The 16,149-nt window shown below is 34.8% G+C and overlaps 1 protein-coding gene across 1 annotated transcript; it reads right to left on the bottom strand.

Annotated features, from left to right (window-relative positions):
* Positions 1–13,116: 13,116 nt before the first annotated feature.
* LOC131063430 (peroxidase 31) lies at positions 13,117–15,863 on the bottom strand. The gene is made up of 3 exons (XM_057997237.2): positions 15,330–15,863; positions 15,049–15,243; positions 13,117–13,776 (listed from the first exon to the last, which is right to left on the bottom strand). Exons 1-3 carry the CDS (start codon positions 15,564–15,566, stop codon positions 13,210–13,212), a joined length of 999 nt encoding a protein of 332 aa, XP_057853220.2. The 5' UTR covers positions 15,567–15,863; the 3' UTR covers positions 13,117–13,209.
* Between the last annotated feature and the right edge of the window lie 286 nt (positions 15,864–16,149).

Below are 16,149 nucleotides of genomic sequence, written 5' to 3'. Positions count from 1 at the left end.
GTATATAAATCATTTATCTTTGAAAGGAAAAAGACCTTTGAGGAATCCAAAATATAGGTGGAAGGTATGAAAATTGATAGAGAAAACATTATCTTTGTGGCCTCTAATAGTGTAGATCAACAAAATGCATACCTTCATAGAGTTTAGGTGTAGATTTCACCTATTGGCTTCAAATGTGAAAAGAGGCTCTTGTTGTGTATACACCCATCAATACCAAATGACTAAATCTATACATGTCACTCAAAGGAAATTTGTGAGAGATATGTGAAAATGGAGATGAGAAAAATTATGGAGTTTAGTTATCAAACACTTCAACAAAGGTTGATATGAATTATGAACATCCCTAAAAGAGTAGGTTGAAAAATCAAGAAGCTTGTGGGATGGAATTCCAAGGTTGTCAAGATGAAAAATATACATGAGAGATGAATGTCACAATGGGTAGTATTGTTAGTTCTCATCTTTCTAAAAAAATTCAAACCAACAATTGATGATAATCAAGTTGACTATCTCAATAATCATATTTTTAGGTATGAAGGTCCTAGTTCTCGTAAAGAATTGATATTGTTACAACAACAACAAACAAAAAAATTATTATAAGAATTATGGATAATTGGCCAAAGTCACCACTTTTAGCCAAGACTACACAAATTATTTCACTCAAGTTTGACAAAGCAAAAGAATATACAATCTAGGTAATATTGTGAAACACCCAAAATTGAATTTTGAGTTAGAGTAGCTAGCATTGGATCCTTCCTTGATGCCTCGTTCTATTGATTTTCTTATGTTTTTTTATTATGGAAAAGCAGGTTTTGAAGGGATCCCGAAACCCTTTACAAAAGATCCTTAAAAGATAATAGCATTAAGAAACATGAAAAGACAGACTACCAAAAACCAGCACAGTTATGGGCAAAAATCAGCAAAAAAACCCAACAAAACCAGCAACATCCAACCATAACATAAAAAAGACAGAAGACAAATTACTTAATGTTTTTTAGGGCATTAGCCAAATTTCCACTAATCCCTTGCAAATCTTTAATATTATCCCTAAGCTTAGGGATATCCTTGGAAGAGGCCACAACAACTTTTGTCATGCTCGCCCTTGTTCTTTTTGCCGCACCACTAGGAGCACTTTCCACTGTCCCTGCCTCGATAGCATCCTCATCAATATCTAGGTCCACGACAGGTTTGGAGGTGTTGGAACCATCAAGAAACTTGGTAATTTCCTCTAAATTCTTAGTCACAGAGGTAACGATATCCGGAATCATTACCAGAAAGTTTTTCATTACAGAGGTAAGAATTGATTTTCTTATGTTTCATAATGATGATAAAGAAGATTGCAATACAATTCTCAAGGTTATGGAGGATAATAATTTGAAGGACTTAGTTGATAATCAAACCTATGATGAATGGATAGCAATAATGTAACTTTATATGAGAAAGAGTCAAAAGTTGATAATTTAAAACTCTCCCTAGGTGGTTAACTCAAGGAGAGCATAATAGCATAAAAATTACACTAGATTAGCCAAGAGAAAATGAACGAATTTCATCTCACCAATGTTGCAAAGAAATCTACAAAACTACATGAGTGGAAAGAGTAACTATTGGTAATAGAAGAGAAAGAGGTGCAAGTCCTAAATTATCTGGATAGCACAAAATGGCTCAATAGAGAGCTTAATCTAATTTTTAAAAAGGAACACAAGTAATGATGTAAATTTTGTTGGGGACAAACATATTATCACTATTGTGGACTTATAAATAGTGCAAAAAAGCCTTGGAAGCATTTGATAAAGATAAGGATATGATCATCAAAATTGTAGATCTAGTCATAAATGCATCTAAAGAAATAAAGTAAAAAGTTGAAAAACTCACCTTTGAGCTTAAATAAACTAATTATTATTTAAATAAAACTCAAATGACACTCTAACAGGTAGAAGAATGATTGGTTGTTGCATCAATTTTCAAGGAGCAAGAGAATGAGTAAGGACTAAGGAAATAAAGTAATTAAAGAACTTGATAAGTTTTAGTAGGATTTTGATTTCCAAATATTTGTAGGAGTACCCAGGGCTACAATCTCAAAGTTGAGGATAACTAAAATATTAGAGACAATAATTGTTGGCCAAAATATAAAGAAGCTTAAGAACAGCTGCACTTATTTATGCTAGCATGAAGAATGGGTTGAACATGAAAAATAAATATTTTTTAATCTTTTTTATCTTCCATTAAGTTGCTAATAAACTATCATTTTAGATTAATGCAATGATGTCTTTTGGTTCAAAATTTCAACATGTGATAATATCAAAATATTACAATAGATGCCAACTACCTCACAAGAAGGTCCAAAGATGGGAAATTGTAAATTCCCAAGATTGGAATCGATAAGGAAAATCCAAGGTGATTATTTTTATGTTAATGGTAAAAGGAATATAACTATATTATACCCATTCCTTATCTTATATCTATCATGGTTGGTGACCATATGAGTTTTATCAAGGTAGAAAATGTCATGAGTACAATTGTTGGCAACAAACTAGATGGGGATGAGAAGGATGATAAATAGGTTAGAGAAAGTGGCCTCATGGGGTACAAAGGATTTTTTTTGTTATTCTAGTATGAAACGTAAGAATTTCAAAGGTGTTGCATTCTACACCCACAATGGGACTCTCTATATCCTAATTAACTAGTTGTAAAAAGGGGAATTGATCCAATTGTAAGTGCTTCCAAGAGGATGTTATAAAGTATATTAATGAGTACACTACCTACCATCAAAATGAAGAAGAAGAAGTATTTATTTCAAGTCATTTGTATCCTTTGTCAAGATCTCCCATCAAGAATTGGAAAATGTGTTTGTGGCTTCTATTATGAGCCCTCCCATGAAGCATAAGTTATTTTTTATAAATTTAATTAGGTAACATGGGCTTCCTAAGGAAATGGTTGGCAATGGAAATAGAAAAATAGTTAGTTGTTGTTGGTATGGATTATGTCATTTGACAATGCGCACAAATAGTGGAGCGCCCCTCATATGTATGGATAACATGTCACAAGGTCAAGAGAGGGAGCCATCTTAGAATAATTTATTCATTAAAGGAACCTACCTACAAAGGTTACCACTTCAGAAGAACTAGGATTGTTGAAATTTTTGAGTTTACACTACTTGAGGCTAGTTTAACTTTTGGAATGAGAAATTCCAATGTCTCATTTTCAATTAATTTATGTTTATGGATTGAAGGCTTATTTCATCTTCCCAACATTCCCATTGGTCCATTTTTTCTTATGTCTTATTCCTTCTTTCTCCCCATGTAGAAGTTATTTGTATTCCAAAATATTTTGAGCCTACAAGTTGTAGATGTGTCAGAGTTGCCCTTTCTAGCATGTCTCTTCTCCCAACTCCTCTTTTCCCTTATCCTCATCAAAGTATCTGACTTCTCCTTCTCAATATACATTTTCTTTGACCTATTATCTCTTCCCTTGTTGTATAAAATTTTTGGAATACTCCCTACTAGAATGCTTTTTCAAACTCCCTAACTTCAAACTTGTGCATCCATCATGCAATATCCTTGGCCTTCAAAATGTTTCCACCTTTTTTTCTTTGTCATTCCTAGCTACTCTCAGCATGGTTGAGACCACCATTAATGGACACACAAGATGTCACAAATACTCCAAAAGGGATTCTCTCACCCAAAAACATTGTTTAAAATAAAGGGTACAAATTTATGGGATTATCTTCAAATAGGAGATATCAAAGTTCAATCCAACCTTACCTGAATAAGAGGAGGTCCAACTATATGATTTGCCTAGATATATTTAGCACCCTCCAGGTTCAAATTTAGCAAAGCATATGATTGATGAAGGTTGCCAAATATTCTTTTATATCTGAGGTAATTTGAGAGCCTATTTCTTCTCATTTTCCTTTAAGGGACATTAAAGTCCCCCATAACCAGCCACCTTGAGTTAGATTGTGATTGGCTAAAAGTGGTGAGAATACTCCACAACTTTTTCCAAGCATTTTAGGTGTTGGGAGCATAGATATTGCATATTAACCAAGAATGTTTTCACTTCTATTAGAAAACAAAATAGCCACATGGTTCGTGTCTACACACAAAAAATTCCCCTAGAATTTTTTTTCCAGTAGGTAGCAATATATCCTAAAGCATCTATTTTTAATCTTGAAAACTCGATAGGAATTTTCATTTCCTAAACTAGCAAGATATCTAATTTACCTTTCCTAGCAATATTTTCCAAAAGGTTGTACCTATGTGGATTGTTTAACCCTCTAACATTCTAAGAAAGATTTTTTTTTTTTTGATTTGAGTGTACCCTTTGAGCATAATTCCAAAAGGGTGCGCTAATTTATATTAGCAAAAACCTTTTTTATTTATCTTTCCCTAAGGTCCCAATTCGTGTTCTTCTAGGGAGTTGTATCAAATCTAAAATCTACAATTTTTGTATTTCTCATATTATGGCAAGGATCCAACAATTTATCCTTACTCCTTTTCACCATGGGAGAGAGTCAATCAGAGATAATCCTCTATCCTTCAATAATTTTGCAACATCTAAAAACTAAAGGCATCAACTACATCCAATTTCACTTTGTAGCTAGCATTTATAGGTCTTTCCTTTACTTCTAGATCCTCCACAATTGGGAACACTTCCCACAACATATCTTCTTATAGGATATGGAAAGATTCCTCATTTCCCAAAATCTTTTTGGGGAAGGAAGCAAAATGTCCTCATTTTCCTCTCTCATTATGATTTATGAGTCAAACCCTTCAATCTCTATATCTAAATCCTTTGATTCCAATGTTTCATCAATAGGCGTTTCGTCAAGGAAGTGTTCTTTCAAGTCTATTTTCACAATGGCGTCAACTTAATCTTTCCCAATCTCACCATCCTTCTTCCCCTATTTTTGTCCCCAAACCTTGCTTCCCTTGCTTGACACACTCATTTGCCTAATGTCTCATTTTCTTATATTTAAATTAGACAAATAGAGAAGATTCATATTCTAAGGTTTGTTTTCAAATCTTGAACTTAGACACAATAGAAATGTGAGATAAAAAGAAGGTTTCCTAATCTATATACACAAATTCTCACACAACAAACAATCTTCTTGAAATTGACATAAGATCAATGATTAATAACTAACCTAAGACGCTTACAATCCCTTTAAAGAATTCCCCATCTCAAAATCCCATCAAATAAAATCAACATTAAACAATTTCTATGAAGGGCTAAGTCTACTATACCTTTTTAAGGATAAGGTTAACTTCCTTCTCACAAACCAGGACCCCTTAGCAAGAATTTTGCAAAGGCCCTCTTCACCATAACGACAACGTCCAATTGTCCTTTGGTCTGCCACATTTTATCTAGTTACCATAAATGTAACAATCAGAAACATCTCCATCTTTGAAACTCCTGTATCAACAAGAATGTCAAGGACGTCAATACATAACTCACCTTTGTTTGTCCTTGTCACCAATGTAATTGGTGGACCGAAACTGCTCCAAACTGCTCCTTTCTCTCAGAGATGGTTCCCTTGGTACTTGTAGCTACAAAGCCCAACTCTTTTTTGGCCCCACTTGCTCCAGATGTTTGACCTGACCTGACAGATTTGCTGCAATCCTATTTGATTCCCTTTGATCTTACCCTCAGAATTCTGTAGCTCAGGGATGTCCTTGGCCCACCTTCTGGTGCAACCCATCTACTTTCCTGCTCTTGCCTGTAGGGCAATACAAGGGAGGACACACATATATATATGCTTACCAATAATGTGTACTCACTAGCTCAATTTTCGGAACAACTCCAGCAGAATCATGTGTTAAGGCAATCTCTTGATCACGTTACTCATTTATGTAGAATCACGCTTAGCAATCTACTCACACATTGTCCATGTTTTATCACAACTACTGAATAAATTCCTTCACAAAGATTTCTAAGATATTTCCCATTTCTAAATGAGAAACCCACACAGAAACGTCATCTTCAAACAAGTAAGAACCGGTAAGAACCATATTAGTTGTAATCAAGTGTCTAAACTTTGATCCACAAACGGATTCTAAATCATATATTTTTAGAGTCGTAATCAAATCCAGAAATTTTCAAATTCATGAGTTGTTTGTCAAACTATCTATAAAGATGGTCTCATGAGACACAGATTGAAGGATGTCCTAAAATGGATTTTTATTTTAGTTTTTTTCTATTTCTATTATAAACTTTTAATTTCTTATTAGAGAAATTTTTCTAACAAACAAGATCCATTCTTATTATTGGAAAGTAAATGCATATATAGGATATACAGATTTATCTATTTTAAATTAAATTTGTATTTTCTTTCTATAAGAATGAAGAGTAGTGATTAGTTTTACAGCTTTCATCTTATTACAAATATAATATTATGAAAATTATCTTCATTTTAATAATGTCTTTCAATATAATTCTAAATTTGTATCAATATCTTGCAATATGAATAATAAATTTACATAATTTTTTTATTTTAAAATTGTCAAAGAAGTGTCTTCAAAGCAATGTCTTCAAGCCAAGGTCTATTAACATCAAATTTGTAAGTATTTATACAAGAATAGATATGTCAAGGAGAATGTCCACCTCCTAACTGTAGACCCCAAGTCAATGCTCCACCCTCAAGCTCCAACAACCATCTAAAACCCCAAGCAAACACTCACACACTTAAAATCTCAAGACTCTCAAGATAGATAGAGATAAGAAAATCAAATACCCAAAAGAATGATAATAGACTCATTTCCACATAAGGAAGACATTTCTCCCTTTTTCTTTTAACTAAATAACCACTAAGGCAACAAGCATATAAGATTACAAAATATATGCTAACACAATTTCCTCATACACACATTCACACATAAACAAGACAATTCATAGTAAAACTATTATGCAAGAAAATAGTAACAAAGTTGGGAGCGAACTTATCTCTTCCTATAGAACTTGTTAAGATGAAGAATGCATTAGCTTCTTCAAGCTCTATCTTATATATAGAATTTTGTCAAAAGTAGTGGGATAATACTTACTCTAGCAACTGGAGGGATAACTTACAAAGCATATGCATCCCTTTATCAATACTAGCTAAGGGCAACTTACAAAACATATGTACCCAATTTATACTAGTTATCGTAAAGTAGAATGGGGTGAATATTAGACAAGCACTCGTTGATATAAGATTGGGATTTTGAATAACCCATGGTATAAATAAAAGATGGGAAAATAAGGCTTAAAAAAATTAGTTTCAAATTGAAAAAAAAATAAAAAATCCATGGCACATAAGATCTGAAAATGAACCCTAAAGTAACCAAGCTCAATACCCTGATAGATAAAGGAATGTGAAAATTGAAAAACCTTAATATGGATAAGAAACCTTGAAGAAAATGAGATTTTGAGGGATTGATTGAGTTCATGAAAAATGTAAAGGAAAATAAACTTTCCTTAAGAGTGATCTCAGCTAATCCCAGAACATGCATCCACAAAAGTAATTAACCTAGATCTAATGAATGATAAACTATGCACTATTATTGTTTGAAATTAAATGTTATATGTAAGAAAAGTATATAAGAAAATAAAGGTACCTAGATCAATGACCAAAGAATGATTGTAACTAAATAAACATTTGAAACTTTAATTGTTTCTTGCTTGAAAATCTGATTTCTATATTAATGAAGTGCCGTCAAATCCTACATGGAATCCGAGCTTTGTCTAAGGTTAATTCCTTTGATCAAGGTCTAGCCTACAAACATGGTTTTGCTCTCCATATTCAACTCTAACCCTACACAATGCATATTTTTGTTTTCTTTTCGCTTATATTATCTTTGTCTACTCTACCTTTTGTTGTTGATCTAGGTTGGTGATATTTTAGAATATCTTGAAAGGCTATTGATGTGTCACATAGAGACATGTTCTACTAAGTCAACCTCTAAAAATGTGTAAAAGATTGACGATAAAAAGCAATTACATTGTACTAATGTAATCCAAATTTGTTATTCATTTTAGTGCACCCTTCAAATTTCATAAAAGCATATTTAGTTGACTCAAAGTAAAAAATAAAGGGCATCAAAGGTCATACTTGTGGCTGCAAATTCAACATCACAACCACAAAAAAAAACCTAATTGAATAAATGCTAAAATATAACGAATAACAATCATATTGGAACATGTGTATGGATGGATGTAATTAACAAATAACCTATGCAAATGTATCAAAGTATATACATACAAGGAATAAGATGGGAGCTAAGTGTGGGGATGTGAGAATAGAAAAATGACATATGAACATTATTTGAATATTCCTTCAAAATAAATACAACATCAAATAGAAAATAGCACAAATATTTAAACTTCACCATTACAATATTTAATAATTTCTAATATAAATGCCCTTTTATTATACTCAAAATAAGCCAAAAAAATTCCTTTACCTATATTTCATTTATACCTTATAATTATTTCATATATAAAATTCTTTTATGGTGGCATTTGTGAAAACTTGTGGAAGTCGTTTTAATTTTTTATGTTAGAACTGAGTAAATTTAATTAATGACAATTTTTCTAAATTTTTAAGGTAATATTTTTGAAAAAATAGAAATGTTAATCTTTCTACACAAAATTAGTTCCTAGCTTTGGCATTACTACTTTCTTTTAAATTAAATTGATTGCACAAAATTAGTTCCTAGCTTTGGCATAACTACTTTCTTTTAAATTAAATTTATGCTAGCAATCAGAATGGTCTCAATTAATTTTTTTTAGTATTTGTATAAACCCCCAAAAGTCTATTTGTATTAATTCTTAGCTTTGCAGTCATGATTCGAAGTACATTCATAAAATGGAATAAAAATAAATTATACATATAAGTTTCTACTATGTAGACAGTGGAATAAATACATTCATTATCATTCACTTCGTATAAAACTTTCCCAACAGTACTGATTTTTTCTAAAACAAAGTAAGCAGAGAGGTCTTTGTTATTAAAGTAAACTTCAATCAGCTAGTTATTTCTGAAAGTAGGTTGTCAACAAACGGTTAAGACTGTAGACGTGTATCAATCAAATGCTTACAAACAGAATAACTTCCAAATAGAAGTTCCATCACCATGTGTTGTCCAGTAAACTGCACATCATTTTAAATTTAGGTTTTAAATATTTTGTATGTAATCAAATAGTTTGAAAATATTTATAATCATTTAAAAAAGTTGGTGCGAGCCTACTAAATTATTTATGGAGTGCAAGCATTATTTCAAATGAATGGTCAAGTACAGGAATGGGGAACAATATGATGTAGAATGATGAAAATATAAATGTGTCCCTGTTGTCTAATACAGGTGGAAACATGGTAGTTATATAGAGATATTAATCACTCTGCTAGCATAGTTCATTCGCCATTGCTATGGGGATGGAAAATCTACTGATGATATAAAGCATCCTCCAACCAGAAATTGCTGGATAGTTCTTAGTCTACTGAAGAGAAAATTGCATTTAAAGCACTTTGAGTATAGTTCCTCCTATAAAAACATTCACAAAGATCTGTTTCTCTAGAAAGCTGGAAATTATGTGATAGTTAAAAAATGGAAATCCAGGGAGCAATCCACTTCTATCCATTGAGTTTTGTAGTAATGGGGTTCCAACCCATTAACTTTGGGCAAGATAATTGTTGAGGTTGTGGGCTAGTAATCCTCGTCATATTGATGTTACTAATCTATCAGAGCTTTCAGGCTCCATTTATTATGGAGGGGCCTATCTTCTTCTCTTGTTCTGCCTTAGCACAAATGAGTTAGTTGGCAATAACTTTTAGAGATGTGCCTGTGAGCCGTGGCCCAGTGGTAAATCCTACGGAATCAACTGTCTGCAGCACAGCCTGACTACACAAAACCTTTCTAGGTAAGCCTTCTAAAAAAATGCTGAGTAATTCAATCTCTGTTTCTTCAGATAGTGTTTCCCTAGCTGTTTTTTCAGCATGACTACATAAAACCTAAGCCTTCTAAAAAAAATGCTAAGAAATTCAATCTCTGTTTCTTCAGACAATGCTTCCCTAGCTGTTTTTTTCAGACAGTCCTTCCCTAGCTGTTTTTTTCAGACAGTACTTTGTAATGTCCCCACTTTGAAATAGAATTTAATAATAAATGATAATAATAAAATAAAAAAATATAAAATAATATAATTAAATATGATTAATTAAAAATTAATTAAGTTAATGAAAAGTCAAAAGACATGAAAGGAAAAGTTGTGACTCCCTCAACAATGAGATATAGAAGGGAGAAGAAAACCTAATTTGAGAGGGGGGATAATTTGGAAATGAGAAGTTCAGATCTGATTTAAATAATAAGTGCAGATCTGATTATGAAAGGCTGTGCCCCTTTCAAAGGGTAGAAATAATGAAAAGTTGCATTCTTTCAAAGGGTGCTAATGGTGAAAGGGTATGTCTCTTGCCAAAGGGCGCTAATGGTGAAAGGGTATGTCTCTTGCCAAAGGGCATACATGATGAAGAGGTATGACCTCTCCCTCAAATTGAGAGATATAAAGGGAAGGAATCAAAAGCATCTAGTGACATCACCATTGATAAGATCAGATCATAATTGTTATCAAGTTACAGGCAGTAACATTTGTGTTCTTGGTGGTATGCATGGGGATGTGCTTGATATGTATACTTAAAATATGAAGCCTGATAAAGCTGTTATGCAGAATCTAGTAATAATATTGTTATAAACTGCAATATGTATGACAGTCATACTTAATTCCATATATATTTATAATACATGAGAAGTTAGTGTACTTATAGTCTAAATCATGTTATTACTGTCAGTATTTAAGAAGATGGGGATGAGATGTTCCAAAGAGGGGCAGTCTAAATCCACGCAATAGGTTAAGTCCCAAGATAGGGTGGGGATCAGCGACCCATAAGCCTTGAGGGTATAGACCCAAGATAGGTAAGGGCTTGGATCTATAAACTTTGAGGGAACCTATTGTAGTTGGTCTCTAAGCTCTCCCTTAAAACTGAAGTAGTAACAGGGTCTGATATCTATATTAATAATGATGTTAATCATCTAATGAGGAAAATAGATAAGCACTTGTTAATAACTAATTGAAGAATATCAATCAATTTTAATATGTTGAAATAGATCAGGTAGGGGACAATACAATCTCTGTTTCTTCAGATAGTGTTTCCCTAGCTGTTTTTTCAGCCTGACTACATAAAACCTAAGCCTTCTAAAAAAATGCTGAGAAATTCAATCTCTGTTTCTTCAGACGGTGCTTCCCTAGCTGGTTTTTCAGACAGTACTTCCCTAGAACCATCTATTAGATTTAGAAGAAATACAGGTACAAAGGAAAAAACTTAGCTTTAACATTCTGACCTATTTTTCTGTCATAATATTTTACTAATAATTGAAATCTGTGCTGATGGTTGATTCCCACCGATATTCTATGTAATGATGTGTCTAGATCTTGGGTTGTATTAATGTTATAGATATTGTTTGTTAGGTACATACTCTATTTCTTGTAAAATATTCTTCAGTATCCCGTTTGACGGCAAGTTTTTCTTTGATCTGTTCATCTTCTATCAGAATTGAGATTTGACACTGGATATTTTTGGTGATAAGAAACATTTGTTACTTGTAGTACCAACCTCACTGTAACTTTCTGAGGCTGGCTTTCTAACCCTAGCTCCCATATTTAAATACACCCTATCAAACTCAATGCAACCTACGCTTCCAACTCCAACCAACTATCCGAAATCCCAGTCTCCATAAAATAAGGTCTTGTTTAGTTGGGCTGTCCATTGGCAAGCGCTCATAAGGTCCATAACACTCTGGAATTAAGTAAGCATGCAGTCTACTAAATTTGTTTGGCAGTTGCCATAAGAATATGTGAGGGGATCATTAAATTCATTTGGCTGTGGTCCATGACATCTCATGTTGTCTAAGAATGTAACACAAAGTCTAGGAAATGTTCACTGTTAGCCATCATTAACCATAACCAAATTTCAATCAACAGGTAAGTTAGCATCAAATCTCAACACACACATATATGCACATGAAAAGGATAACAGGACAATATCAGGTAAATTTTAGATGGACTCTGTGATACTAATATCAGCTCGTTTATTTTATATAGCTCCATATGTGTTCCCTGCCTGCTTATATAGCATTTGTTGGTGACTACAGTAACCTTTCAAATTGACTTGTAATATTGAAAAAACTAATTAAATAAAAATAAGCTAGGTAGCTCAAATGGGATTGTGCGCCCTAGAGATTCCAGATTTTTCCAGAACTTGTTGATGTACCTAATATGGAAGAAGGATGCCTCACAAAGTTCACCCAGAATTTGTTTATAAAATGATTGATCTTATATCAGCTCTTTTGCTTTCTCACCATTATTAGCAGTTGCTAAAACTGCATTTATAGGTAACAAATCCCAATTGCATATCCCAACTTGTAGCGGCCTTTCAATGACTATTAATAACCCAGGTTCAAGTTCAATGATCTCGTGAACATTTGATTTCTTTTATTAGTGGGATTCTTAGGTACACTCCTCTTCAATAATAAAGGTATTTTATGACCAGGAGATTCTTGGGCATTCGCACATTTCCTTTTTCAATATGAAAGGTTTTCATGGCTAGGGGAATCTTGGGCATTTTTGCAGGTTCCAACCCTGCACAATCGTTGTGGCAAGGCCCTAACCTAGCTGCTAGACAGCCTTTTCCTCGGACTCAATTTTTGACTACCATACGGAGGAGAGCCATTACTAGATTAAGCTTTCATCAACTGTGATAGTGTTTGAAAAGTCGAGCGGCATAACTTGATGAAACTTCATCGACTGTTATAACGTTTGAAAAGTTGAGGGCCATCTATTGCTCAAAAAGGCAATATCTAATTAGTAATTTGCCTTTGAGACTCATGAAGGACAATACACAAATTCCTTAACATCAGCACAACTTTTCATACAGAGCAAATTTAAATAACTAACAATGTTCAAAGTAAATATAGAAAAACAGTCAAGATAGGGTGCTCAACAGTTGCCATCCCTCCTCTACTGAGCAGCACAGCATTGGATTTGTCAAAAGATCATCTTAAAGTAGAAAATTCAAGAATATCGCAAAGACCTGCAACGATTCTACCATATGAGAAATGCTCTTATTGTCCATCGTGTCAAGAATAATGCAATGTACAAATTACAAAAAGATATATACAGAAAATGTCAAGGTTCAATTGAAAGCCTCACACCTCCGCCTGATCTCTCCCTCAAATCCTGTCTTAACATTCAAACTACCCAATTTATCCATGGCAGCTGCAAATGCGTCAAAAAAGGCCCCCTCGCTGGAGGCATAATAGTTCACAACACCCCTCGTCCGTGGATCTGTGTACAGAATCTGATCTGAGGCAAGCAGGCCAAGCTGCTTGCTCAGGCTCTGATAGAAAACATTGTCAAATTTATTGGGAGAAAGAACATCGTTAAAGGCAGCCATGTTGGGATCAGTGTTTTGCTTTGGGCAGACCTTTTGCAGGCCCTGTGCGTACTCAGAATCAATGGTCTGTTCCGTGGGATTATCATTGTAGATTCTGGCCATGAACTCCTTGCAATGAGAGAAGCCCACTGAGTGGGCTCCTGAGAGAGCCGTCATTTCAGTCTGATTGAAACCCCTGGTTGCAAACAGGGTATTAAGCTCATCAACACTCATGGTGGTGAGCGGAATGTTACCATCCACTCGCCATGCGTCTGAAACAAGGCTATCCTTCCGGCCCTTCTTCACATCATAGTACGGTCCCCCAACCTGCCCAAAGCCATAAACATAAAATTATATCAATATGCAGAAATTATATAGGCAGTCAAGTTGGCAAATACGAAACCCTACGGAAGTGCATAAGGAGATTTCCTTTTGCTTCTATCATATATGGTTCAATATATCGAATCTCAGAGTCATTTGAAAGATATACTCCCACAAAGGTATCCAGTTCTCATCTGTTATTTTTACCATTGCAAAATTATTGGAAAGAGCAAGTATAATCAGACGAACCAAAACCAAGCTTTTTCTCACACTTTCTACCCTGCTTAATAGTTCTGAATGATATTTTTTAGGGATTTATTTAAACTACATTGATATCGGGATCTCTATCTTTTATATATTGAAAGTATACATCCATTCAAGAAGCCTCCTTCTGCTAAAGAGGAATCCATTCCATCAAAGTGTGTTCAACTAGACTACATAGATATCGGCAAAACTCTGTCTTTAAGCAGATACACCTATTTCAGATGCGTCCTGTTAAGGAGAGATCCATTCCATCAAAGCCATCCAAAGATCAAACCTGATCCAATCATACAACAAGGAATATGAAACTTGTTGGATGGTGTAACACACTGTCGTCCTCACCAGTCAGGCTCAGCCCCTTCAGTGGAATATTGATTCTGCCTGCTCAAGAAAAATTAAACTGGAGGTCCATTTCACGGGAAAGCGTCCAACAGCTTCTTCCCTTTTTACTAAGCCTGCGACTCCTAGGTTTAATATGCAGACGGGCCCCATCTAAGATTTCTTTTGTAAGTGTCCAGATAAAAAATTATCAAGGAGATGCTAATTTTCAAGGAAAAGAGTAACTTTAGGCAGAGATGCACAGAGCGGTATTTGAAGTTTGCTTCTAAACAGTTGGTCTCTGTTGGAGATATTTTTCAACATACATAACAGCAATGTACCTCGAAAAAACAGTGGTCGGGCATTAATGCAGATTCTGAGTTAGATGATGATCTAGACTAGTTATATCCTCTATGATCATCTATAGTTGGAACCACCCCTTGTCCTCCGATATGTCAGAGCATTCGATTGAGGCTGTGATATGATTTAAACTTGATCTCATATCAAGTGATATAAATCTAACCAACAAATCAAATGTAATGTGATAGAATAGAAATAATCACGCCGGGCTAACTAGGCAAAGGGCACATTTCAAAACCATGGCTCTGAAACGTTTTCCATGACTATCTCTGTTAACAATCAAATAGCATTCCATTACTACTATCAAAACAAAAACAAATTACTGGGATTGTGTATTACCAGAGTTAGAAGATCCCTGGTCGCAATAGCCATGATGTCCGCGCAAGAGACAATGCCCGGGCACTTCGCTTCGACCGCGGTCTTTGCGCGGGTGACGGCATCGAATCCATCTCCCGACAAAGACAAATTTATATCTGCGTCCCTCTCTGCCTTGTGCTGTGCAGTCGAAGTTATAAGCACCGATGCATCGCACCCCTGAACCAAAAAGCCCAAAAAACATTGTCATTTTCTCACAAATCTCACCTTGCAAAGCATCAAATTTCAAACACCCCTAAACTCACATCGACAAAGCAGTCATGGAAGAAAATGCGCAGAAGCCCCGCAGCAGTGGCGGGATTGGCAGCCTGCTTACGAGAGATCTCCCCTCTTACGATATTCTCCACTTGCGGACATGTCAATCCATAGTAATCTACTGAAAGCTCTGCATCAACCCCTCCCAATCCTAATATTATCGAGGCCACTGCCACACCCGCCCACAGAGACATTCTCATTTTCCAAACAGAAACCAGACCAAGCATTCAAGGCCACTGGAAGCTGATTACAAGTACAGAGTTCCCCTCACAAATGAGAGGACGGAGTTAAAGCTCAAGTAGATACCTACAAGGCATTCAGCTAAAAAACAAAGCCAGTTGAGTAAGGAAGCGCGTATCCATGTGCTCACATCTTTATCACACGCCTACATCATCATAATCACAGCTTAAATCCAGCCTGTATTCACGGCCCCAAATTCTGTTAAAAAAAATACAAAAGCACTACGGTTCGAATCCTACGCGGTCACTATTTTGGAAATAACACCTGTTTAGGGAGGGTACATTTCCATTTCGCTTTCTTTCTGGAAAAAGCAGTAAAAGAAAACGAAAACGATCTTGGAATTTGTAAAAAACTATTAAAGCGCAGTAAAAAGGTATCAGAGGGATACTGTTCGGGCACGTAAAAAGGTCTTCCGTGTATGAATATGAATGCCCCGCCATTAAATTTATGGATGCCAGAATAGCATCGCTTAAAAGAGAAGCTCAAAAGCATGGCAGATATTCTGAGCGTTCACCGTAAACGGCCGGCGCGTTGACTACAGCGTGCCGGTTTATAAATCTCGGCATAATA

This window comes from Cryptomeria japonica, chromosome 5, assembly GCF_030272615.1.
Source record: "Cryptomeria japonica chromosome 5, Sugi_1.0, whole genome shotgun sequence".
Classification (NCBI taxonomy): domain Eukaryota; kingdom Viridiplantae; phylum Streptophyta; class Pinopsida; order Cupressales; family Cupressaceae; genus Cryptomeria; species Cryptomeria japonica.
This window is presented reverse-complemented; position numbering and strand designations above follow the sequence as displayed.